Source organism: Salmo salar, chromosome ssa13 (assembly GCF_905237065.1).
Source record: "Salmo salar chromosome ssa13, Ssal_v3.1, whole genome shotgun sequence".
Lineage (NCBI taxonomy): Eukaryota > Metazoa > Chordata > Actinopteri > Salmoniformes > Salmonidae > Salmo > Salmo salar.
The window spans coordinates 3822433-3848821 of NC_059454.1; the positions used below are offsets into that span (position 1 = coordinate 3822433).

The 26389-nt window shown below is 45.7% G+C and overlaps 1 protein-coding gene across 7 annotated transcripts in view; it reads left to right on the forward strand.

Annotated features, from left to right (window-relative positions):
- Nucleotides 1-26389, forward strand: part of LOC100380643 (filamin A, alpha (actin binding protein 280)) — a 74516-nt gene that overhangs the window by 39102 nt on the left and 9025 nt on the right. For 3 of the 7 annotated variants that reach the window (XM_045692812.1, XM_014134249.2, XM_014134252.2), the window contains exons 11-39: nt 1086-1212; nt 1411-1547; nt 2941-3137; nt 3795-3908; nt 6065-6208; nt 6319-6442; nt 9206-9366; nt 9942-10032; nt 10244-10531; nt 11191-11303; nt 11463-11612; nt 11765-12083; nt 12680-12853; nt 13413-13575; nt 14039-14199; nt 17306-17473; nt 17557-17680; nt 18917-19073; nt 19652-19841; nt 20058-20081; nt 21366-21445; nt 21633-21800; nt 22044-22118; nt 22518-22617; nt 22772-22912; nt 23342-23470; nt 25088-25261; nt 25527-25688; nt 25836-26039. In XM_045692812.1, the coding sequence (XP_045548768.1) occupies nt 1086-1212; nt 1411-1547; nt 2941-3137; nt 3795-3908; nt 6065-6208; nt 6319-6442; nt 9206-9366; nt 9942-10032; nt 10244-10531; nt 11191-11303; nt 11463-11612; nt 11765-12083; nt 12680-12853; nt 13413-13575; nt 14039-14199; nt 17306-17473; nt 17557-17680; nt 18917-19073; nt 19652-19841; nt 20058-20081; nt 21366-21445; nt 21633-21800; nt 22044-22118; nt 22518-22617; nt 22772-22912; nt 23342-23470; nt 25088-25261; nt 25527-25688; nt 25836-26039 (4359 nt within the window). The remainder of the gene's footprint in view (nt 1-1085; nt 1213-1410; nt 1548-2940; nt 3138-3794; nt 3909-6064; nt 6209-6318; nt 6443-9205; nt 9367-9941; nt 10033-10243; nt 10532-11190; nt 11304-11462; nt 11613-11764; nt 12084-12679; nt 12854-13412; nt 13576-14038; nt 14200-17305; nt 17474-17556; nt 17681-18916; nt 19074-19651; nt 19842-20057; nt 20082-21365; nt 21446-21632; nt 21801-22043; nt 22119-22517; nt 22618-22771; nt 22913-23341; nt 23471-25087; nt 25262-25526; nt 25689-25835; nt 26040-26389) is intronic. The other 4 variants (XM_014134250.2, XM_045692814.1, XM_014134251.2 and 1 more) reach the window with 3 other exon arrangements.

Genomic DNA, 26389 nt, shown 5'->3' on the forward strand with positions numbered 1-26389 from the left:
TAAAGCATTTATTTGGGCTGCAATTTGAGGTGCAGTTAACTCTAATGAACTTATCCTCTGTATTCCTTTCCTGTGGCGGTCCTCATGTGAGCCAGTTTCATCATAGCTCTTCATAATTTTTGCGACTGCACTTAAACTTTTTCAAAGTTCTTGAAATGTTCCGTATTGACTGACCTTCATGTCTTAAAGTAATGATGGAATGTCGTTTGTCTTTGCTTATTTGAGCTGCTTTTGCCATAATGTGGAATTGGGCTATCTTCTGTATACCAACCCTACCTTGTCACAACACAACTGATTGGCTCATGCATTAAGAAAATAAATTCCACATTAACTTTTACCAAGACCACCTGTTAATTGAAATGCATTCCAGGTGACTACCTCATGATGCTGGTTGAGAGAATGCAAAGCTGTCATCAAGGCAAAGGGAGGCTACTTTGAAGAATCTGAAAACTTAAAATATGTTTTAGTTTAACACTTTTTTTGGTTAGTACATGATTCCAAATGTGTTATTTCATAGTTTTCATGCCTTCACTGTTATTCTACAATGTAGAAAAAATAAAGAAACCCTGGAATGAGTAGGTGTCAACTTTTGACTGCTACTATATATATGTAACCTCTAACACACACCACGATATACACACACCACAAGATATATATATATATACACACACACACGATATGTGACTCAATGGGCGGATCCAATTTCTCTAGTCGGTGACCATCGTTGGACACTGCCTTTCAAAGTGGTGCATTATGGGAGATAAAAACGGTCCAACTAGCGTCTACATGTCCACTGCATGAACTTTACAAAAACCAAAGGTCATCAAGTTTTCACTGCACATGTCTGCAGTTGCTCTTCACCAACTGTATCCTCCAGCCATCAAGTGCATGGTGGGAGGTTTTATCGTCAACCAATCATTCGGGGGGGGGGTTTATTTGACCCACGCAAACGTGACCAAAGATGTGACCCCCAGCAGCCTCTGATTTTATAGACTACACTACCCAGTATCCACTCTGTTCTAGAAACTACATCAACCAATTGCTACTCTGTTTCTTAATGACCCAAACTGCCCCTGTGTGTGCAGAGGGTCTGGAGGAGCCCTGTAAGAGGAAGGATCTAGGAGACGGTGTGTTTGGGTTTGAGTACTACCCCACCACCCCCGGAACATACAGTATAACCATCACCTGGGGAGGACAGCACATCCCTCGCAGGTACATTTACACTGTTAACCAGAGTGACATCTAGTTAGTGCATTCAACTAAGTCTAGTAGGGGAAAAGGACCGTAACGCAGTCATTACAAGACTCTTGTAAATAACTGTGATCCTCTTTGCAACATGTTATTGGTGTCAACAACAATCAATAGTCGTGAATAGAGAGCCTGGTGTAACGTTGTTACTTCCTGTTGCAGCCCGTTGGAGGTGAAGATTGGTTTGGAGGCGGGGCCACAGAAGGTGCGAGCATGGGGGCCCGGCCTGGAGAGCGGCATTGTGGGTAAATCGGCTGACTTTGTGGTCGAAGCTGTCGGAGAGAATGTAGGAACACTGGGTAAGTATACACACACACACACACACACACACACACACACACACAGTCTTGTACGGCTAACTCTGTGGGGACACACAATTCAGTCCCATTCAAAATCCTATTTTCCCTAACCCCTACTCTTACCCTAGCGCCTAAAATGAAACTTATCTCCTAATAGAGGTCGACTGATTTATTATTTGATACCGATTGTTGGCGGACCAAAAAAGCCTATGCCGATATTTATTTTAATTAAAAAAAAATATTTGTAACGATGACAATTACAACAATACTGAAATGAACATTTTATTTTAACTTAATATAATAAATAATGCAAAAACAGTGTTGGAGAAGAAAGTAAAAGTGCCATGTAAAAAAGCTAACGTTTAAGTTCCTTGCTCAGAACATGAGAACATATGAAAGCTGGTGATTCAATATTCCCAGTTAAGAGGTTTTAGGTTGTAGTTATTATAGGAATTATGACTATTTCTCTCTATACCATTTGTATTTCATATACCTTTGACTATTGGATGTTCTTATAGGTACTTTAGTATTGCCAGCCTAATCTCAGGAGTTGATAGGCTTGAAGTCATAAACAGCGCTGTGGGTCAAGCATTGCGGAGAGCTGCTGGCAAACGCAGTAAAGTTTGAATGAATGCTTACGAGCCTGCTGCTGCCTACCACCGCTCAGTCAGACTGCTCTATCAAATCATAGACTTAATTATAATAAACACAAATACGAGCCTTTGGTCATTAATGGAGAGGCAGGTAGCCTAGTGGTTAGAGCGTTGGACTAGTAACCGGAAGGTTGCAAGATCGAATCCCCGAGCTGACAAGGTAAAAAATCTGTTCTGCCCCTGAACAGGCAGTTAACCCACTGTTCCTAGGCTGTCATTGAAAATAAGAATGTGTTCTTAACTGACTTGCCTAGTTAAATAAAAAAAAAAGTCAAATCCGGAAACTGATAATTTCGAAAACAAAACGTTTTATTCTTTCAGTGAAATACAGAACCATTCCGTATTTTATCTAACAGGTGGCATCCCTAAGTCTAAATATTGCTGTTACATTGCACAACCTTCGATGTTATGTCATAATTATGTACAATTCTGGCAAATGAATTCGCAACGAGCCAGGCGGCCCACATTGCTACTACTGATTTGCTATGAAAACTTAAAATCGGCCCACCTCTAGCTCCTAACCGTTAACGTAATTCTAACCTTAACCCTAAACCCCCTAGAAATAGGATTTGACCTTGTGGGAACTAACAAAATGTCCCCAGTTGGTGAAATTTTTATAAGTTTACTATTCTTCTGGTCCCCACTAGAATAGGTAAACACGTCCCCTCCCCACACACACACACACACACACACAGACCCTGCGTGTCCTCATCAGAAGGTGTGTGTGTGTGTGTGTCCAGGTTTCTCGGTGGAGGGTCCGTCCCAGGCGAAGATCGAGTGTGACGATAAGGGCGACGGGTCATGTGACGTGCGGTACTGGCCAATGGAAGCAGGAGAGTATGCGGTGCATGTCCTCTGTAACAACGAGGACATCCAGCACTCTCCCTTCATGGCTGAAATCACTGCTGCTCTAAACAAGGACTACTACCCTGATAAGGTATGTTAAAGCACTGCTGCTCTAAACAAGGACTACTAATAAGGTATTTGTACTTATTATGGATCCCCCATTAGTTCCTGCCAAGGCAGCAGCTACTCTTCCTGGGGTTTATTATGGATCCCCATTAGTTCCTGCCAAGGCCGCAGCTACTCTTCCTGGGGTCCCACAAAATTAAGGCAGTTTGTACAATTTGAAAAACATTACAATACATTCACAGATTTCACAACACACTGTGTGCCCTCAGGCCCCTACTCCACCACTACCACATATCTACAGTACTAAATCTGTGTGTATAGTTCGTGTGTGTGCCTGTTTGTTGCTTCACAGTCCCCGCTGTTCCATATGGTGTTTTTATTTAAATTTTTGTAATTGTTTAAATCTGATTCTACTGCTTTCATCAGTTACTGATGTGGAATAGAGTTCCATGTAGTACTGTGCGCCTCCCATAGTCTGTTCTGGACTTGGGGACTGGTATGTGTGTATTAGACTATGAAGAGGACTTTATTATCTTAAAGGTTGAAACGTGGTGGGCCCCGGGGTAGTTAACCCTTCAGTGGCTCTCATCCCACCACATTTTCTCTGTCTAACCCGGGTTTTGAACTGGCAACCCTCCAGTTGCTAACCTGTGTTTTGATGTGCTCGCTTTGCTGTGTACAGGTGAAGGCGTATGGTCCAGGACTACAGAGCAGTGGTCTTGCTGTGGGGAAACCCACTGAGTTCACCGTCGATGCCAAGCAGGGAGGGAATGCTTCCCTCAAGATCCTGGCACAGGTACGTGTGTATATAGTGTGGCTCAGTTGGTAGAGCACGGTGTTTGCAACGCCAGGGTTGTGGGTTCGATTCCCACGGGGGACCAGTACGGGAAAAAAAATTATGAAATGTATGCATTCACTACTGTAAGTCGCTCTGGATAAGAACGTCTGCTAAATGACTAAAATGTAAATGTAGATAACACACTGTGGGTGATTTAACGTACATAGCTGTACGTGTGAGGTGCACGGTAGTCTACATGTGAGGTGTGTCATTGTTCTCTGAAGGACAGGCCAAACCAATTGATGAATGAGGTACAGCCTGTTTAACAATGATACTACGGGTCTCTCTTTCTCAACATGGCAAGATCATTATTACTTACGTATCTATCTAACCAACAGCAATAATAGTAGTATTGGGACATGGGATTACCATTAACAATATTAATGAGAACAAGAATACATTACAGCAATGGTAGAAGACCAGTCTCAACCTGACTGAGAAGACACATGGTATGAAAAACAAAACTACATGGGAAATATTATCTACATTACATTGCACTTTTCACTGGCTGTCACTCAGGTTGTGGCAGGAGGACACATAATTGGCACATTTTGGCTTTTCACCCAATAAATATTAGATGTTTTTTTTTTTCATCTTATAGTTTCAAATTCTTTGTATTGAATTATAATTTTGGGAAAGAAATATTCTCTTAGGTCTGAGTATTTGTCAAAGTGTAATAGGAAATGCAGCTCTGTCTCTACCTCTCCCCTGGAGCAGAGTGAGCACAGCCTGTCCTCTCTGGGCAGCCAGGTTTGTCTGTGACGACCGGTCTCTGTAGCCAGCCTGTCCTCTCTGGGCAGCCAGGTTTGTCTGTGACGACCGGTCTCTGTAGCCAGCCTGTCCTCTCTGGGCAGCCAGGTTGGTCTGTGACGACTGGTCTCTATAGCCAGACTGTGCACCTAGTCAGTGTTTTCTCAGTCACAGTGGTCAGATGGTACATGGTGGCAGACTGTGTTTAGAGCCAAATAGCATTGAAGTTTACTTCGATTTTTTTTGTGGTGTCTTTCCAATAGGAGATTTATTTATATATTCTGTGATGATTTGGTTGGGCCAGATTTTTGGGTGGGGATAGTAGGGGTGAGGGTGGTGCTGGTGGAGTTTGTCTTGTGGGAGGGCATGTCACTGGTGGTGTCCTTCTCTCTCTCCGCTCTCTCCTTAATGGTCTGAAAGTCTGTTTCAAACAGCCTGATGTTACCTGGCACCGTGACAGCCTGATGTTACCTGGCACCGTGACAGCCTGATGTTACCTGGCACCGTGAGAGTCCCAGTCTTGTAGAGGTTGATTTTCAGCTTCCACCCGTTACAGATTCCCTCTGTCTTTATGGATGGGTAGTGAGAGGAGACTGCTGAGCGCCATGCATTTGGCTGGTCAGTGAGGAAGATGAGATGGATGGGTAGTGAGAGCAGACTGCTGAGCGCCATGCATTTGGCTGGTCAGTGAGGAAGATGAGATGGATGGGTAGTGAGAGCAGACTGCTGAGCGCCATGCCATTTGGCTGGTCAGTGAGAAAGATGAGATTAATCACGTCACCGTTTCTTGTAGAGGTCTGCGGAAAAGGGTTTCTGACCTGCCCTTTAGTAGTTTCTATTTAAAAGCTTTCCTCGTTGTGTCATTTTGGACTGCTGGAGGGTAGAGAATGGATTCAGCGCTGAGGAGTGGGGACATGGTGCCTGTGGGCTCTACTGCTGCTCTGTCCTGCTGCCCCGTTGCCATAGCAACCGGTTTGTCTGCTGCTGTTGCTAGCTAGCGCTAATTTAGTTCAAAAACCAGCAAAAAGTGACAAATCTTTACACAAAAAACCCCCCAGAAAGATATGTTTAAAGTTAGTCCGTGCTCCTTTTTGGTTTACTCACTCAGTTTGGTCGTTTGATGTAGTTGTATTAACTCGCCTTTGCTAGGTTTGTTCTAGCTAATTTCTTCTGGCTAGCTTGTTAGCCTGCTGGCTAGGTCTTTGTTGTCTAGCTAGCTAGAGTCAAAACTTCTTAACTTGAGGTGCAAAGTTACTTTATTTCCCTATTCTGAATGAATAGTTGTTCATCACAGTTTCTCATTCTAAAAATATGAAATATATCAGGAGCTCATGTTGAGCATGTCTCTCTGTCTCTCTCTCTAGGATGGTGAGGGTACCCCAGTAGATGTCCAGGTGAAGGATAACGGTAATGGAATGTACACCTGCAGTTACACCCCCAAGAAACCCCTCAAACACACCGTCATGGCATCCTGGGGCGGGGTCAACATACCGGACAGTCCCTTCAGGGTGAGCACCCATACAGAAGAAACGCTGTATGGGGACTTGAGCTTCACGTACACACTTACCTCTACAACCCCGACACACTCTTCCTGACTGTTTTCTGTGTGTGTGTGTAGATGACGATCGGGGCAGGCTGCCACCCTAACAAGGTAAAGGTGTCAGGTCCTGGTGTGGCTAAAACAGGGCTGAAGGCTTTTGAACCAACATTCTTCAATGTGGACTGTGCTGAGGCGGGACAAGGTAAGACCTTTACACTACACCAGCCCCGTTCTGAGTCCCTTCTTCCCCAAGTCTCTTTCCTTTTCACTCCTCATGGATTTAAAAGGAATAAACTCGTATGGTGTCTGACGTGGAAGCTCCCTGTACTACTCGGGAGAGGTTGACATTTTCAACCTCTCCCTGACCCAGTCTGTAATACCAACATAGTCCCTGTGCCCAAGAACGCCAAGGTAACATGTCTAAATGACTACCGAACCATAGCGCTCAACTCTGTAGCCATGAAATGCTTTGAAAGGCTAGTCATGACTCACATCAACACCATCATCCTGGACCCACTCCAATTCTCATACTGACCCAACAGATCCACAGATGACACAATCTCTATTGTACTCCACACTGCCCTCTCCCACCTGGACAAAAAGAACACATACAGTACCACTCAAAAGTTTGGACACCTACTCATTCAAGTATTTCTCTTATTAAAATAAATTATTTTCTACATTGTAGAATAATAGTAAGACATCAAAACTATAGAATAAAACATGGAGTCATGTAGTAACCAAAAAAGTGTTTGAAGAATCTCAAATATATTTTAATTTGTTAAAGTAGCCACCCTTTGTCTGGATGACAGCTGTGGACCCTCTTGGCATCAGATATGGAGTATGTCTGTCTACTTTCTGAAATGCGTCTTTTCACATTTGTTTATTCAACATTTATGAATATCTCAAAAGTACCCTTTTCGATTTGGCCAATTTTAGACATTGTTTGGAACAAAATACTCTTCAAACATGTCAAATTTCCAGAGTGGGCTTTCTGATACTTTTAATGATATGACCCATTTTATACATAGAAATTGACATTGGTAAATGACCAATCACAGCACACTAAGTTTTAAAGCATACTTTTGCGATATTCATATGTTCACAGATCACAGGGTCTGACAGGAGAAACGTATGGTTATAAAACAGCCACTTTCATGATTTTCCAAAAAATGGTTTGATACAAATGTACAATGTCTTCAGACCCCTTCCCCTTTTTCACATTTTGTTACGTTACAGCCTTATTCTGAAATTGATTAATCCCCCCTCAATCTACACACACTACCCCATAATGACAAAGTGGAAACAGGTTTTTGGATTTTTTTGCAAATGTATTAAGGTAACAATTTTTAAGTAGTCAGACCTTTTGCTATGAGACTTGAAATTGAGTTCAGGTGGTTCCTGTTTCCATTGATCATCCTTGAGATGTTTCTACAACTTGATTGGAGTCCACCTGTGGTAAAATCAATTGATTGGACATGGTTTGGAAAGGCACACACCTGTCTATATAAGGTCCCACAGTTGACAGTGCATGTCAGAGTAAAAACCAAGCCATGAGGTTGAAGGAATTATCCGTAGAGCTCCGAGACAGGATTGTGTCGAGGCACAGATCTGGGGAAGGGTACCAACACATTTCTGCAGCATTGAAGGTTCCCAAGAACACAGTGGCCTCCATCATTTGGAAACACAACGACTGTTACTAGACCTGGGCAATTGGGGGGAAGGGCCTTGGTCCGGGAGGTGACCAAGAACCCTATGGTCACTCTGAAAGAGCTCCAGAGTTCCTCTGTGGAGATGGGAGAACCTTGCAGAAGGACAACCATCTCTGCAGCACTACACTAATCAGGCCTTTATGGGTAGAGTGGCCAGACGGAAGCCACTCCTCAGTAGAGGACACATGACAGCCCAACGAGTTTGCCAAAAGGCACCTGAAGGACTTCAGACCATGAGAAACAAGATTCTCTGGTCTGATGAAACTAAGATTGAATGCCAAGCATCACATCCGGAGGAAACCTGGCACCATCCCTACGGTGAAGCATGGTGGTGGCAGCTTCATGCTCTTGGGATGTTTTTCAGCGGCTGGGACTGCAAGACTTGTCAGGATCGCGGGAAAGATGAACGGTGCAAAGTACAGCGAGATCCTTGATGAAAACCTGCTCAGGACCTCCGACTGGAGCGATGGTTCACCTTCCAACAGGACAACGACCCTAAACACACAGCCAAGACAACACAGGAGTGGCTTTGGGACAGGTCTCAATGTCCTTGAGTGACCCAGCCAGAGTCCGGACTTGAACCCGATCGAACATCTCTGGAGAGACCTGAAAATAGCTGTGCAGCGACGCTCCCCATCCAACCTGATAGATCTTGAGAGGATCTGCAGTGAAGAATGGGAGAAACTCCCCAAATACAGGTGTGCCAAGCTTGTGGAGTTATACTCGAGGCTGTAATTGCTTCCAAAGGTGCTTCAACAAAGTACTCAGTAAAGGGTCTGAATACTTATATAAATGGGATGTTTGTTTTATTTTTAGTAGAACATTCTAAAAACCTACTTTAGCTTTGTCATTATGGGGGTATTGTGATGTCATTATGGGGTATTGTGTGTAGGTTGAGAAACTATTTAATCCATTTTAGAAAAAGGCTGTAACATAACAAAAATTAATCTGGATAAAGTCGAGGTCTGAATACTTTCTGAATGCACTGTAAAAAGCAAGTCAAACATTATTCCTCCGAATGAAGTTCCTATGTGAGAATTGCCAGAACTATCTGAATCCCAAAATATTTTCTGCGTACGCTAAATCGCCCTGCTGTCATACGCTGGCGTGGAATCACCCCACTGTCTTCCGGTGCGATCCCACTTGTATCTTTGCCATGTCATTGTACAGCTGGTGTGTGTGTGTGTCCCAGGTGACATCAGTATAGGTATAAAGTGCTCTCCAGGTGTATTAACTGTGTGTGTGTGTCCCAGGTGACATCAGTATCGGTATAAAGTGCTCTCCAGGTGTGGTGGGACCAGCGGAGGCAGACATCGACTTCGACATCATCAGGAACGACAACGACACGTTCACCGTTAAATACACACCGCCAGGCGCTGGTAGCTACACCATCATGGTGCTGTTCGCTGACCAGGTGGGTAGTGTGTGTGTATATACACAGTAGTGTAGCTAACCCATCATGGTGCTGTTCTGACCAGGTGGGTAGTGTGTGTGTGTGTGTGTGTGTATATATACAGTAGTGTAGCTAACCCATCATGGTGCTGTTCTCTGACCAGGTGGGTAGAGTGTGTGTGTATATATACAGTAGTGTAGCTAACCCATCATGGTGCTGTTCGCTGACCGGTGGGTAGTGTGTGTGTATATATACAGTAGTGTGGCTAACCCATCATGGTGCTGACCAGGTGGGTAGTGTGTATATATACACAGTAGTGTGGCTAACCCATCATGGTGCTGTTCGCTGACCAGGTGGGTAGAGTGTGTGTGTATATATACAGTAGTGTGGCTAACCCATCATGGTGCTGTTCTCTGACCAGATGGGTAGAGTGTGTGTGTGTATATATACAGTAGTGTGGCTAACCCATCATGGTGCTGTTCTCTGACCAGGTGGGTAGTGTGTGTATATATACAGCAGTGTGGCTAATCCATCATGGTGCTGACCAGGTTGGGGGTGTGTGTGTGTGTGTTAACTTCTTCCTCTCTGTGTTCCAGACCATCCCCATGACGCCCATCAGGATCAAAGTTGACCCGTCACATGACGCCAGCAAGGTCAAGGCCGAGGGACCTGGGCTGAACCGCAGTGGTGAGACACACACACACATGCTTAAAACGCACTCTCTCACTCTCACACATGCTTAAAACGTGTGCGCGCGTGCGCACACACTGTTTTAAATGAAAAGTTGAGGCTGTTTTTAAAAGCGATGAGACAGGAAGTTAAAGTTAGCCTTCACATACTTGCTACCAATAATGACTCTTTCTTGGTTTCCTCCCTCTCACTCCTACCCTCCCTCCAGGTGTGGAGTTGACCAAGCCAACCCACTTCACAGTAAACACCAAGGCTGCAGGTAAAGCCAAGCTGGACGCTGTGTTCTCCGGTCCGGCTAAAGGAGAGGCCGTTAAGGACGTTGAGATCATTAACAACCATGACAACACCCACACGGTCAAGTACACCCCCGTCCAGCAGGGGCCTCTGGGAGTGGCCGTCACCTACGGAGGAGATTCTATTCCCAAGAGCCCCTTCTCCATCCCTGTGGCTCCGAGCCTCGACCTCAGCAAGATAAAAGTTGATGGACTGGGAGACAGTATGTACAAGAACCACTACAGTATATAGGACCTGTAGGGATATAGTATAGATAGATAGTTATATAGGATCTGTAGGGATATAGATCTATAGTGAGTGTCCTTTATTTTTTTGTTTAAAGAAAAGCACTTTATTTTTTGTCCATTTAAAATGACATCAAATTGATCAGAAATACAGTGTAGACATTGTTAATGTTGTAAATGACTATTGTAGCTGGAAACGGCTGATTTAAATTTAAAAAAAAAAAAATGTTTATGGAATATCTACATAGGCGTACAGAGACCCATTATCAGCAACCATCACTCCTGTGTTCCAATGGCACGTTGTTAGCTAATCCAACGAGTTTCAGAAGAAAGTTTGTTTCTGGCCATTTTGAGCCTGTAATCAAATGCTGATGCTCCAGATACTCAACTAGTCTAAAGAAGGACAGTTTTATTGCTTCTTTAATCAGAACAGTTTTCAGCTGTGCTAACATAATTGCAAAAGGGTTTTCTAATGATCAATTAACTTGGATTAGCTAACACAACACGCCATTGAAACACAGGAGTGATGGTTACTGATAATGGGCCTCTGTACGCCATTAGATTTTTGAGCGACTTAGTCATTGCCTTCAAGTTTTAATAGTGTCTAAGCATTCTCTCTTTCTGTCTCTCTCTGTAGAGATAACGGTGGGTAAGGACCAGGAAGTGACCGTGAAGTCCAAGGGAGCAGGAGGTCAGGGGAAGGTGGGAGCTAAGGTTACAGGGCCCTCTGGGAAACCTGTCACCTGCAAGGTACTGAGCTTAATTGATTGATTTTTGCTCTGTTTAAACAGTTATTTATCCTAATTCTATGTTCATTGTTCAACACTTTGGGCTCAAACTATTTATAAAATGTGCTATACAAATAAAACTGTCCTTGTTATTCAATTTAATGTTAATATAATTATTCAGGTGGAAGCGGGGCTTAAACCAGAGACCAGTCAGGTGAAGTTTATCCCTCGCGAGGCGGGGCCATACCAGGTGGAGCTGACCTATGACAGCGCTCCCATCCCAGGATCCCCTTTCAAACCCACCGCCTACCCCCCCACCGACGCCACCAAGGTTAACATGACCTCTAACCCTAGTTCAAATGGCTTGATCTTTGACTAGACCTTTTTATTATAAAAATCAAAACAAATCAAAGTTTATTTATCATGTACAGGATAGTGTTCACAGTACAATTAAATACTTCCTGTTTCCCGCCCCTCTGTCAGGTGAAGTGTTCTGGCCCAGGGTTGGAGCGGGCTAAGGTGGGAGAGACTGGGGAGTTTGTGGTGGACTGTACCAACGCGGGTCCAGCTGAGTTGACCATAGAGATCATCAGTGACAGCGGGACAGAGGCGGAGGTCCACATCCAGGATAACGGAGACGGGACCTACACCATCACCTACATCCCCCTGTACCCCGGCTCCTACACCCTCACCATCCGCTATGGCGGGCAGGATGTACCAAACTTCCCCGCCCGCCTCACGGTGGAGCCGGCCGTCGACGCCAGTGGAATCCGCGTGTTCGGACCGGGAGTGGAGGGCAAAGGTCAGAGTCCGTTCTGTGTTCTAGGCGTCAAGGTTGTATAGTTTTGTGTTTTAATATACATTTTATTAAATTTTTATTTGAAGTTTAGTTTATATTCAGACCTGATTTGTTAGTTTTATACAAATATTTCTTTCATTTAAATATATTATTTAGTTTCAGTTTTAGAGTTTGGGACAAAGTATGGTGCCCTTTGGCTAGGCTCGCTCCCTAGTGGATTTCTTCCCTGTTAGCTAGTGATTGTGGATGCTCAAGCTAGGCCTATTTGAAACATCGCTGTCTCCTGGCAGCATTTACCTGCCAGATTTAGAAGCTTAAACCCCATAAAGAAAAAAAATAAGCGTTGGCCATTAGATTTTTGCCAAAAGTTTAGGAGGAAAAAAAACTCAAACTAAAAACAATTCATGATGGTTATTTCAGTTAGTTTTGGATTCAAAGACCATGGTTTTAGTTTTTCAAATGGGTTTGTTTATTTCAGTTTACTAAATAGTTTTTTTTTTCATGAATAGTTTTCGTTATAGTTTTCATTTGATATAATGACCTTTCTAGGTGTGTTCTGTGTTACAGATTTTGTTCATAGCCTGTGTTCTGTGTTCTAGGCGTGTTCCGCGAGGCGACCACAGACTTCACGGTAGACGCCAGAGCTCTGAACCAGACGGGAGGGAACCACATCAAGACAGTGATCCAGAACCCATCTGGAGCCGTTACCGACGCTGTCATCACAGACCGCCGTGACGGAACATACAACGTAGAGTACACGCCCTACGAAGAGGGTGAGTTGGTGCCATCTGTTGGCCATTAGGGGTAGTGACCATGATTTATTTATTTCAGAAGAAAGTTATTTGTTTCTGGCCATTTTGAGACTGTAATCAAACCCACAAATGCTGATGCTCCAGATACTCAACTAGTCTAAAGAAGGACAGTTATATTGCTTCTTTAATCAGGGACAACAGTTTTCAGCTGTGCTAACATAATTGCAAAATGGTTTCCTAATGATCAATTAGCCTTTTTAAAATGATAAACTAGGATTAGCTAACACAACGTACCATTGGAACACAGTGATGGTTGCTAATAATGGGCCTCTGTACGCCTATGTAGATATTTCATAAAAAAATCAGCCGTTTCCAGCTACAATAGTCATTTACAACATTAATGATGTCTACCCTGTATTTCTGATCAATTTGATGTTATTTTAATGGACAAAAAAATGTGCTTTCAAAAATAAGGACATTTCTAATTGACCCCAGTCTTTTGAACGGTAGTGTATGTTTAATGTCCAGGTCCCCCCCCTACTGTAGAGGTGATCTGTATGATAACTCTGTTTTTGTCCAGGTCCCCACAGTGTAAAGGTGGCGTACGATGAGTCTCCTGTTCCCAAAAGTCCGTTCCGTGTGGCAGTGACGGAGGGTTGTGACCCGGGGCGTGTACGTGCACATGGACCGGGCTTGGACAGTGGCATCACCAACAAGGCCAACAAGTTCACTGTGGAAACCCGGTACGACAGGCACACTCTAACCCCCTCTCCACACTCTAACCCCATTGTGTTATATAGATGGGTTAATACCCCCCACACTCTAACCCCCCCTCTAAAATGTTGTTATATAGCGAATGGGTTCACTGATCTTGGCCCGTGCGCTCTAGCCAATAGCTCACAGATACGGTGCCGGGACAGGTGACATTATGATGGACAACGATCATGTCACCAGAATAATCCCACTGCATGATGGTTATTATATCAACAAGCGTTTCCACCTCCATTTCTCACATCGCTCATTTTACCAACACAAAAAGATTCCATCTTGTCTAGCATATTTTTCTAGGGAACATTTTAGGAAAGTTTACTGACAAATTTGCTGTTTCCATCAGGCCTGTTGACGTTATTTATTTTATCTGACATGTACTTTACTCGTATGAAAAGTGAATGGAACCCTGGTTAGTATGCTTCTCTCTGTCTGTAGTGGTGCGGGAACAGGAGGTCTGGGTCTGGCTGTAGAGGGCCCATCAGAGGCTAAGATGTCCTGCACCGACAACAAAGATGGCAGCTGCAGCGTAGAGTACGTTCCCTACGAGGCTGGAACATATAACCTCAACATCACCTACGGAGGACAGCCCATCGCTGGTAGGAATACACACACACGCGCATGCTGGTACTTTTGTATTGTGTGTTTTTAAATTGTGAAGCTAGCTAGTGATCTATCTCAAATCAAACTTTGTCACATGCGCTGAATACAACAAGTGTAGACTTTACCGTGAAATGCTTACTTACAAGCCCTTAAAACCAACAGTGCAGTTCAAGAAGAAAATATTTACCAAGTTCACTAAAATAAAAAGTAACACAATAAGAATGAGGCTATATACAGGGGGCACCGGTACCGAGTCAGGGTACAGGCTAGTTGAGGTAATCTGTACATGTAGGTGGGAGTGAAGTGACTATGCATAGGTAACAAACAGCGAGTAGCAGCAGTGTACAAAAGGGAGTGGGGGGGGGGGTCGTCAATGTAAATTGTCCGGTGGGGTTTTTATGAATTGTTCAGCAGTCTTATTGGGGTTGGGGGTTGAAGCTGTTGAGGAGCCTCTTGGTCCTAGACTTGGCGCTCCGGTACCGCTTGCCGTGCGGTAGCAGAGAAAAGTCTAACTTCAGTGACAATTTCAAGGGCTTTCCTCTGACACCACTTATTATATTGGTCCTGGATGGCAGGAAGCTTGGCCCCAGTGATGTACTGGGCCGTACACACTACCCTCTGTAGAGCCTTACGGTCAGATGCCGAGCAGTTGCCATACCAGGTGGTGATGCAACCGGCCAGGATGCTCTCGTTGGTGCAGCTGTAGAACCTTTTGAGGATCTGGGGACCCATGCCAAGTCTTTTCAGTCTCCTGAGGGGGAAAAGGTTTTGTTGTGCCCTCTTCACGACTGTCTTGGTGTGTTTGGACCATGATAGTTCATTGGTGATGTGGACACCAAGGAACTTGAAACTCTCGACCCGTTCCACTCCAGTCGATGTTAATGGGGGCCTGTTCGGCCCTCCTTTTCCTGTAGTCCACGATCAGCTCCATAGTCTTGCTCACATTGAGGGAGGTTGTTGTCTCATCATTCAGTGATCAGGCCTACCACTGTCGTAAGCAAACTTAATGATGCTGTTGGAGTTGTTTGGCCACGCAGTCGTGGGTGAACAGGGAATACAGGAGGGGGGCTAAGTACACACCCCTGAGGGGCCCCAGTGTTGCATTTTCTTACCACATGGGGGCGGCCCGTCAGGAAGTCCAGGATCCAGTTGCAGAGGGAGGTGTTTAGTCCCAGGGTCCTTAGCTTAGTGATGAGCTTTGAGGGTACTATGGTGTTGAACGCTGAGCTGTAGTCGACAAACAGCATTCTCACATAGGTGTTCCTTTTGTACAGGTGAGAAAGGGAGGTGTGGAGTGCGATTGAGATTACATCATATGTGGATCTGTTTGGGTGAATTGGAGTGGGTCTAGGGTGTCCAGGAGGATGCTGTTGTGAGACTTGACCAGCCTTTCAAAGCACTTCATGGCTACAGACGTGAGTGCCACGGGGCGGTAATCATTTAGGCAGGTTACCTTCGCTTCTTTGGGCACAGGGACTATGGTGGTCTGCTTGAAACATGTAGGTATTACAGGCTCGGACAGGGAGAGGTTAAAAATGTTAGTGAAGACACTTGACAGTTGGTCTGTGCATGCTTTGAGTACACGTCCTGGTAATCCGTCTGGCCCAGTGGCTTTGAATGTTGACCTGTTTTAAAGGTTTTGTTCACGTCGGCTACCTAGAGCGTTATCACAGTCATCCAGAACAGCCGGTGCACTTGTGCATGCTTCAGTGTTGCTTGCCTCGAAGCGAGCATAAAAGGCATTTGGCGCATCTGGTAGGCTCGTGTCACTGGTCAGCTCGCGTCTGGGTTTCCCTTTGTAGTCCGTAATAGTTTTCAAGCCCTGCCACATCCGATGAGCGTCAGAGCCGGTGTAGTAGGATTCAATCTTAGTCCTGTATTGACGCTTTGCTTGTTTGATGGTTCGTCAGACGGCATAGCGGGATTTCTTATAAGTGTCCGGATTAGTCTCCCGCTCCTTGCAGCTGCAGCTCTAGCCTTTAGTTCGATGCGGATGTTGCCTGTAATCCATGGCTTCTGGTTGGGATATGTACGTACGGTCACTGTGGGGACTACGTCGTCAATGCACTTATTGATGAAGCTGATGACTGATGTGGTGTACTCCTCAATGCCATTGGATGAATCCCGGAACTTATTCCAGTCTGTGCTGCAAAACAGTCCTGTAGTGTTGCATCCGCATCATCTGACCACTTCTGTTTTGAGCGAGTCACTGGTACTTCCAGGTTTAATTTGTTTGTAAGCAGGAATCGGGAGGATAGAATTATGGTCAGAATTGCCAAATGTGGGGCGGGGGAGAGCTTTGTATGCATCTGTGTGGAGTAAAGGTGGTCTAGGATTTTTCTTCCCCCCCCCCTCGTTGCACATGTGACATGCTGGTAAAAATGTGGTAAAATTGGTTTAAGTTTTCCTGAATTGAAGTCGCCGGCCACTAAGAGTGCTGCTTCTGGGTGAGCATTTTCTTCTTTGCTTATGGCCTTAGAGTTGGTTTTGAGTGGTCTTAGTGCCAGTGGGTCTTAGTCCCACCTGGTAAATAGACTGCTACGAATAATGTAGATGAGAACTCTCTTGGTAGATAGAATGGTCTACAGCTTATCATGAGGTACTCTACCTCAGGTGAGCAATACCTCGAGACTTCTTTAATATTAAACATCGCGCACCAGCTGTTGACAAATAGACACACATCCCCAACCCCTCGTCTTTACAGACGTAGCTTCTCTGTTCTGCCGGTGCATGGAAAATCCCACCAGCTCTATATTATCCGTGTCGTCGTTCAGCCACGTCTCGGTGAAACATAAGATGTTACAGTTTTTAAAGTCCCGTTGGTAGGATAATCTTAATAGTAGGTCATCCATTTTATTTTCCAATGATTGCAAGTTAGCAAGAAGAATGGAAGGCGTTGGGAGTTTACTCGCTGGCCTCCGGATTCTCAGAAGGATCCCCGATCTGCGGCCTCTTTTCCGGAATCTGAGGATCGCTAGTGATCTTCTCAATCTGGGATAATAAAGAACTTGTACAACATCCACTAAACCCACATTTGACCTCTCTCCCGGTCTCCCCTCTCTTTCTTCCCCCTCTGTCCCCCATCTCTTGCTCTGTCTTTAGGCAGTCCATTCCAGGTTCCTGTCAGCGACACTGTGGACAGTTCTAAGGTGAAGTGCCAGGGGGTGGGGCTTGGAACCAACGTGCGTGCCAACATTCCACAGGCCTTCACCGTGGACGCCTCTAAAGCAGGAGTTGCACCTCTGCAAGTCAGAGTACAAGGACCCAAAGGTGTGTGTGTGTGTGCCAGCCCTTTATTTGATTCTAGAACTTTTGGTTCCTGTGTCCAACTCTGGTTTCTCTGTGGTGTGAAGGTGTAGTGGAGCCTGTAGAGTTAGTGGATAATGGAGACCAGACTCACACCGTGAACTACACCCCGACCAGAGAGGGACCTTACTCTATCAACGTACTGTATGCTGACCAGGAGATCCCACGCAGGTAACACACACGCACACTCACACACACGCAGGTAATGAGCACACACTCCTGCAAAGTTTTTGTCACATGCACAGGATATAGCTGTAAATGGTACAGTGAAGTGGTTACTTGCATAGCAGCAATATCAACAAAAAAAGAAAGTGTCCAGATATAAATATTTTATAGTTACTAGATGACTCTTACCCCGACACACTGGTCTAAATTGATGGGTCATGTGGCTGGGGGTTTTAGCATTTATTTCACATCTAACTAAGTGGATGGGTCTCTATTATCTAGACATATTGATGTAATACAATAGATGGCTGTAATCACATCTAACTAAGTGGATGGGTCTCTATTATCTAGACATGTTGATGTAATACAATAGATGGCTGTAATCACCCCCATCTAGCTAAGTGGATGGGTCTCTATTATCTAGACATGTTCATGTAATACAATAGATGGCTGTAATCACCCCCCAGCCACATCTAGCTAAGTGGATGGGTTTCTATTATCTAGACATGTTGATGTAATACTATAGATGGCTGTAATCACATCTAGCTAAGTGGATGGGTCTCTATTATCTAGACATGTTCATGTAATACTATAGATGGCTGTAATCACATCTAGCTAAGTGGATGGGTCATGTCATGTAATAATCCAGCCGACGTGGAGCCTTTTTGTTTAGATATGTAGCTAGCTAGCTAAACAATGAACCGGCATAATCCCAACTTCTACCAAGACAAGCGTCATAGCTGTAGTATGAGTCTGCAGGTAGCTAAAGCGAACAGACTCTGTTCAACGTTAGCTAGCTAGCGAACATTCGACTATAACTAGCAATGCAAATGGATTCCTGATTCAAATAATATTACTACACAGATCATACATTTGCTAGCTAACTAACAGAAAGCTTTAACATAGCAAATAAAAACAACTTTCTGACAAAATTAGAAACGTATGTTGAAAATGTAGCTAGACACTTACCCGTATCCATGAATCAACACTTCACGGCAGACTGGAACCATTTAACTCCATTTTGTTTGTAGCTGCATCTTATTTTAGCCCAAACATTTTTGGGGGCCATTTTGATTAACAAATTTATCTTCAAACACCACTCCTGTGAAGTAGTGACATACGCCTAGTTTCCTGAAACGAGTCACATATAGACATAGGTCACACACACACACACACACACACAACACATTTCTGTGAAAAATGGGGGGGGCTTCGGCTTCACAAACTTTTGCTACTCTCCAGTCCCTACAAGGTGAAAGTGTTGCCTACCCATGATGCCAGCAAGGTGCGCGCCAGCGGCCCCGGTCTCAACACCACCGGAGTGCCTGCCTCTCTGCCTGTCGAGTTCACCATCGACGCCAAGGATGCAGGAGAGGGGCTGCTCGCCGTGCAGATCACTGTGAGTTCAGTTAACAGACCAATCAGTCTACTCCCACTGTGTCTGGCTGGTCCGTGGCCGGTCTGGCTGGTCCGTGGCCGGTCCGTGGCGGTCCGTGGCCTGTCTGGGTGGGGTTATTAACAGCAGGAGTAAGCTAACCAGGCGTTGGATGGTCCGTGGCCTGTCTGGGTGGGGTTATTAACAGCAGGAGTAAGCTAACCAGGTGTTGGCTGGTCCGTGGCCCGTCTGGATGGTCCGTGGCCCGTCTGGCTGGTCCGTGGCCCGTCTAGCTGGGGTTATTAACAGCAGGAGTAAGCTAACCAGGCGTTGGGTGGTCCGTGGCCTGTCTGGGTGGTCCGTGGCCTGTCTGGGTGGTCCGTGGCCTGTCTGGGTGGTCCGTGGCCTGTCTGGGTGGTCCGTGGCCTGTCTGGGTGGTCCGTGGCCTGTCTGGGTGCATGTGTCTAGGAGGTGGCATTACCAGCGTCATGGGCCAGCTAGTCACTAGTGGGTCTGCCTCATTTCCATGGTGACATCACCAGTATGACTGTTTCCATTGGTTACCTCATCTGACGGTCTGTTTGCATGGTGACTGTGTCCAGGACCCCGAGGGGAAGCCAAAGAAGGCCAGTATCCGTGACAACCAGGACGGGACTTACCTGGTGTCATATGTACCTGACATGACTGGTCGTTACACCATCCTGATAAAGTACGGAGGAGACGAGATCCCTTATTCTCCCTACCGCATCAGGGCTCTACCTACTGGAGATGCCAGCAAGTGTACCGTCACAGGTAACACACACACACACACACACAGTGTTTTTGGATCGGTATTGTGTGATGGTTTGAACTGTCCCTTCACTCCACACATCCTCCTCCACCCTGCTTCACTCCTCATCACATTTGTTTTCATCCCTCCGTTTGGAGCACCAGTTGTTACCTCTCACCCTGACTCTCATTGTATTTGTCACTGTTTCGCTCCCCTGCTTCCACCCTTCTCCTTCTCAGTGTCAATCGGCGGCCACGGCCTGGGTAAGAACACTTGGATGTTAGATCCACTAGTCTGGTCTTGTTCCGTCTCTGATCCATTACTTTGGTCTGTCTGCATGCAGGATGGCAATACCCATTTTACAGTTCAACTAGCTCCCTTTACTGACTCACCTCTATCTCACATCTATCTCGCTCTCAATTTCAATTCAAGGGGTTTTATTGGCATGGGAAAGATATGTTAACATTGCCAAAGCATAGATAATAATAAACAATACAAAATGAACAGTAAACATTACACTCACAGAAGTTCCAAAAGAATAAAGACATTTCAAATGTCATACGATGTCTATATACAGTGTTGTAATGATGTGCAAATAGTTAAAGTACAAAATGGAAAATGAATAAATGTAAATACAACCTATTTACAATGGTGTTTCTTCTTCACTGGTTGACCTTTTCTTGTGGCAACAGGTCAAATCTTGCTGCTGTGATGAACACTGTGGTATTTCACCCAGTAGATATGGGAGTTTATCACAATTAGAAAAAGAATTCCAAAACAAATCTGTGTAATCGGAGGGAAATATGTGTCTCTATGGTCATACATTTGGCAGGCGGTTAGGAAGTGCAGCTCAGTTTCCATCTCATGTTGTGGGCAGTGTGCACAGCCTGCCAGGTTTGCCTACGGCGGCCTCTCAACAGCAAGACTATGCTCACTGAGTCTGTACATAGTCAAAGCTTTCCTTAAGTTCGGGTCAGTCCCAGTATATTGCCACTGTGCCACAAATGGCATTCTATTATTAAAAAAATAAATAATAATTACTTAATTTTTTTCATTCTTTCCAATGTTTCAAGTCATTATCTTTTTGTTTTCTCATGATTTGGTTGGGTCTAATTATGTTGCTGCTCTGGGGTCTCTCTCAACTCTGTCTCTCTCTCTCAAGCTGTCTCTGTCTCTGTCTCTCTCTGTCTCTCTGTCTCTCTGTCTCTCTGTCTCTCTGTCTCTCTGTCTCTCTGTCTCTCTGTCTCTCTGTCTCTCTGTCTCTCTGTCTCTCTGTCTGTAGCTCGCTCTCTAACTAACGTAGTTTACCTGTAGTACTAGTTGGCATGGTGAATGACATTGTGGGTAATGGAGTTGATATGGAGGCTGGATGTTGTATGCTGCTGATGGTAATAACTGTCTGTATAACATGTGTGTCTGAAATGACACCCTATTCCCTATCTAGTGCACTCTATAAAGAATAGGGCTTGTGGAGAGGATGCATGGATGACTTGTGGGAGGGAGGGTCAGACTTCCTGTGTGACCGTTTCTCTTCGTCTGTCTCTCAGGAGCCGGTGTGGGACCAACCATCCAGATCGGAGAGCAGACTGTCATTACCGTGGATGCAAAGGCTGCTGGGAAAGGAAAGGTAACGATGGAGAGGTGTTTGATTAGTCTTTCTTCATCTGGACGGTAGGCGGGAGACGTGGGCGGAAGCACATCTTAGTGTGGCTGTAACTCTCTACCCCCCCCCTCTTCTCTCTCTCCCCCCTCCTCTCTCTACCCCCCTCTCCTCTGTCTGCTCCTCACTCTCTCTACCCCCCCCACCTGTCTAGGTGACGTGCAGTGTGTGTACCCCAGAAGGGGTGGAGTTGGATGTAGACGTGGTGGAGAATGAGGATGGAACCTTTGATATCTTCTACACCGCCCCCCAGCCTGGAGATTACTGCATCTGCGTTCGCTTTGGAGGGGAACTCATCCCCAACAGCCCCTTCCTGGTCACGGTATGTACAGTCACCTACAGATATATATATATATATACACACACATGCTCGCACACGCGGTTAAGAGTGTGTTTTTGCAGGTGTGTCAGTCTTGATTGGTTAATGAGACCTCTTGGCCCCTCCCTCCTTCTACAGCAGATTCTCATTGGACAGTCCGGAGACAGAGTTCCGTCAGTCTAGAGTCTATCTGAACGTTGTGGAACAGTTTGACAAAATAACTTATTTTTTATTCCACCCCCCCAGGCATTGGAAGGAGCCCCTTCAGATCAGCTCCTCCAACAACAACAGCTACCACAGTACTACAGCCAACAGCCCTGGGTACTGGTCTCTCCACTCCACTCTCTCCACACAGGGGGAAAAAGCAGCCATTTTGTGAATCATCAATGTGGCTCCACATTTGACAAAATGGCCTCCCGTGTCTCTTTACGTCGTCTTGTCTGTCTGGCTGCTGCTTCTGTCATGATGTCTTTTTCTCACAGTGTCGGTGGTTTCATCTTCATCAACATAGTCATCATCATCGTAATCATGTCATACTTCATGTTTTTGTTGTTTTGGTCCCTATCGTCTTTTCATTTCAGCTACGTTCTATTCTGCTGTGTTTGGTCTCATCGTCCCCCCTCTCCCATAACTCACCACTGTCCCTCACCCAATACTGTCCCTCACCCAACAGTGTCCCTCCCCCTCCTCACCTCAGATTCTTTGACCTCTGTCTCCTAGGCAACAGACCGGCCAATGGGAATGAATGGTTTGGACGTGGCGGGACTCCGACCGTTTGACCTGGTTATCCCCTTCACCATTCAAAAAGGAGAGATCACAGGTATACACACCGTACTGTTGCCGGGCAGGAAATCATCATCCTCCTTAACCGTTAGATGAAATTCCACTAATGAACTTACCGAACGCAGGCTCATGACCTCACATACTGAAAGCCTGAGGTACCTAGCCTATTCAACTACTGTTTCCTCCCTTAGGCGACGTGCGCATGCCGTCAGGTAAAACAGCCAAGCCGGACATCACAGACAATAAGGACGGGACGGTAACGGTTAAATATGCTCCGACTGAGGCCGGTCTTCACGAGATGGACATTAAATACGACGGGATACACATCCCTGGTATGAACGACCTCTAACTCTCAACAAGCTGACTCTGATAAACAGTCACATATGCATCTTCATTTAGAAAGATTAACCTAAATATGTTTGAGTCAATTATACCACACTCTCAATCAAACCACTTTCAAGTCTATATATTTCTGGACAAGATTAAGCTATTTCAGAATATTTAGGTCTGTTGACTGGCCAAGAACCTCTCCTGTGAATATTCATAGTATTGATGACTTTTTCTGTCACTTTCATCCCTGCATCTCTCCCTCTCCTCTCACTCTCATCCCTGCATCTCTTCTCTCCCCTCTCATCCCTGCATCTCTCCCCCTCTCGCTCTCCTCTCTGCATCTCTCCTCTCTCGCTCTCATCCCTGCATCTCTCCTCTCTCGCTCTCATCCCTGCATCTCTCCTCTCTCGCTCTCCTTCTGTGTCTAACAGGTAGTCCCCTCCAGTTCTATGTGGACTATGTGAACAGCGGGAACGTCAGTGCGTACGGACCGGGCCTGATTCACGGGACCGTCAACAAACCTGCTGTGTTCACTGTCAACACCAAGGACGCAGGAGAGGGTAGGACAATTAGTCGTTTTAAATTATAAATCAATCATAATGATCGACACTGAACAACAATATAAACAACAACATGTAAAGTGTTGGTTTCATGAGCTGAAATAAAAGATCCCAGAAATGTACCAGACGCACAAAAACCTAGTTTCTCTCAGATTTGTTTACATCCCTGTTAGTGAGCGTTCCTCCTTTGCCAAGATAATCAATCCACTTGACAGGTGTGGCATATCAAGAAGCTGATTAAACAGCATGATCGTTACACAGGTGCACCTTGTGCTGGGGACAATAAAAGGCCACTCTAAAATGTGCAGTTTTGTCACACAACACAATACCACAGATGTCCCAAGTTTTGAGGGAGCGTAGAATTGACATGCTGACTGCAGGAATATCAACCATAGCTGTTGCCAGAGAATTGAATGTTCATATCTCTACCATAAGCCACCTCCAACATCATTTTAGAGAATTTGGCAGTACGTCCAAACGGCCTCACAACCGCAGACCATGTGTATGGCGAGTGGTTTGCTGATGTGAACAGAGTTCCCCGCGGTGGGGTTATGGTATGGACAGGCATAAGCTACGGACAAGGAACATAATTGCATTTTATCGATGGCAATTTGAATGCACAGAGAAAACGTGACGAGATCCTGAGGACCGTTGTCGTGCCATTCTTCCGCCGCCATCACCTTGCGGTTCAGCATCATAATGCACGGTCCCATGGCGCAAGGATCTGTACACAATTCCTGGAAGCTGAAAATGTCCCAGTTGTTTCGTGGCCTGCATACTCACCAGATATGTCACCCATTGAGCATGTTTGGGATGCTCTGGATCGACGTGTACGACAGCGTGTTCCAGTTCCCGCCAATATCCAGAAACTTCTCACAGCCATTAAAGAGGAGTGAGACAACATTCCACAGGCCACAATCAACAGCCTGATCAACTCAATGTGAAGGAGATGTGTTGCTCTGCATGAGGCAAATGGTGGTCAGATACTGACTGGTTTTCTGATCCACATCCCTACCTTTTTTTTGAAGGTGTCTGTGACCAACAGATGCATATCTGTATTCCCAGTCATGTGAAATCCATAGATTAGTGTCTAATGAATTGATTTCAATTGACTGAGTTTATATAAGGAAATAACTCAAATCTTTGCACATTCGATTTTTCATATACGGAACAAAAATAAACGTGCAACAATTTAAGTGTTGGTTTACACACCCCGAGTTGATGTGTGTACACTGAGTGAACAAAACATTAGGAACAGGTTAAATAATCATGTTTTTGAGACATGTGTACATGTGCCATTGAAGGTGAATAGACAAGACAAAATTAAGTACTTTTCAACTGGGGTACGGTAGTAGGTGCCAGGCGCACCGGTTTGAGTTTGTCAAGAACCGCAACGCTGCTGGGTTTTTCAAGCTCAATGGTTTCCTGTGTATCAAGAATGGTCCACCAGCCAACTTGATTCAACTGTGGGAAGTATTGGAGTCAGAATGGGCCAGAACACCTGTGGGACACTTTTTCAACACCTTGTAGAGTCCCTGTTGAATTGAGGCTGTTCTGAGGGCAAACTGGGTACATATTAGGACGATGTATTTTCTAACCTCTCTCTCTCCTGTGTAGGTGGTCTGTCTCTGGCCATCGAGGGTCCTTCTAAAGCTGACATCAGCTGTGTGGATAACCAGGATGGAACGTGTTCTGTGTCCTACCTGCCTGTTCTACCTGGAGACTACAGCATCCTGGTCAAATACAATGACAAGCACATCCCCGGCAGCCCCTTCTCAGCCCGCATCACAGGTAATGCACACCACGCATCACACATCCCCAGCAGCCCGCATCACAGGTAATGCACACCACGCATCACAGGTAATGCACACCACGCATCACAGGTAATGCACACCACGCATCACACACATCCCCAGCACCTTCTCAGCCCGCATACACATGTTAATGTAAACAATGGGCGTCCCTGCCCTCTCTCTGTCTCCTAGGTGATGACTCTGTCTCATCTGAAGGTGGGCTCTGCTGCTGACATCCCATAATAATATTCTCTGTCTCCTAGGTGATGACTCTATGAGGATGTCCCATCTGAAGGTGGGCTCTGCTGCTGACATCCCATTGGACATCGGAGAGCTGGATCTGAGTCAGCTGACAGCCTCTCTGACCACTCCCTCCGGCCGAGAGGAACCCTGCCACCTCAAGATGCTCCGCAACGGACACGTCGGTCAGTGTTGAGCAGAAACAGACTTTTTCAGAATGTATGGCGTTGCCTCAGCCGTGAGAGTAGAACAATACCAACGTTACAAATCATTGTAGTCTACAGACAGATAGTGATTCTTAGAAGCTCCTCTAACCTGTCATTGTCCGTCAGGCATCTCGTTTGTTCCCAAGGAGATCGGGGAGCACCTGGTGAACATCAAGAAGAATGGACGCCATATTCCCAGCAGCCCCATCGCCGTGATGATCAGCCAATCAGAGATTGGCGACGCCAGCCGGGTGCGAGTGACTGGCCAGGGCCTCAGCGACGCCAAAACCTTTGAACCTGCTGAGTTCATCATCGACACACGCGAAGCAGGTCAGTGAGGGTCTGTGTAGGATCAGGCGAAGCAGGTCAGTGAGGGTCTGTGTAGGATCAGGATCAGGTGAAGCAGGTCAGTGAGGGTCTGGAGGATCAGGTGAAGCAGGTCTGGAGGATCAGGTGAAGCAGGTCAGTGAGGGTCTGGAGGATCAGGTGAAGCAGGTCTGGAGGATCAGGTGAAGCAGGTCAGTGAGGGTCTGAGGAGGATCAGGTGAAGCGGGTCAGTGAGGGTCTGTGTAGGATCAGGCGAAGCAGGTCAGTGAGGGTCTGAGGAGGATCAGGTGAAGCGGGTCAGTGAGGGTCTGTGTAGGATCAGGCAAAGCGGGTCAGTGAGGATCAGGCGAAGC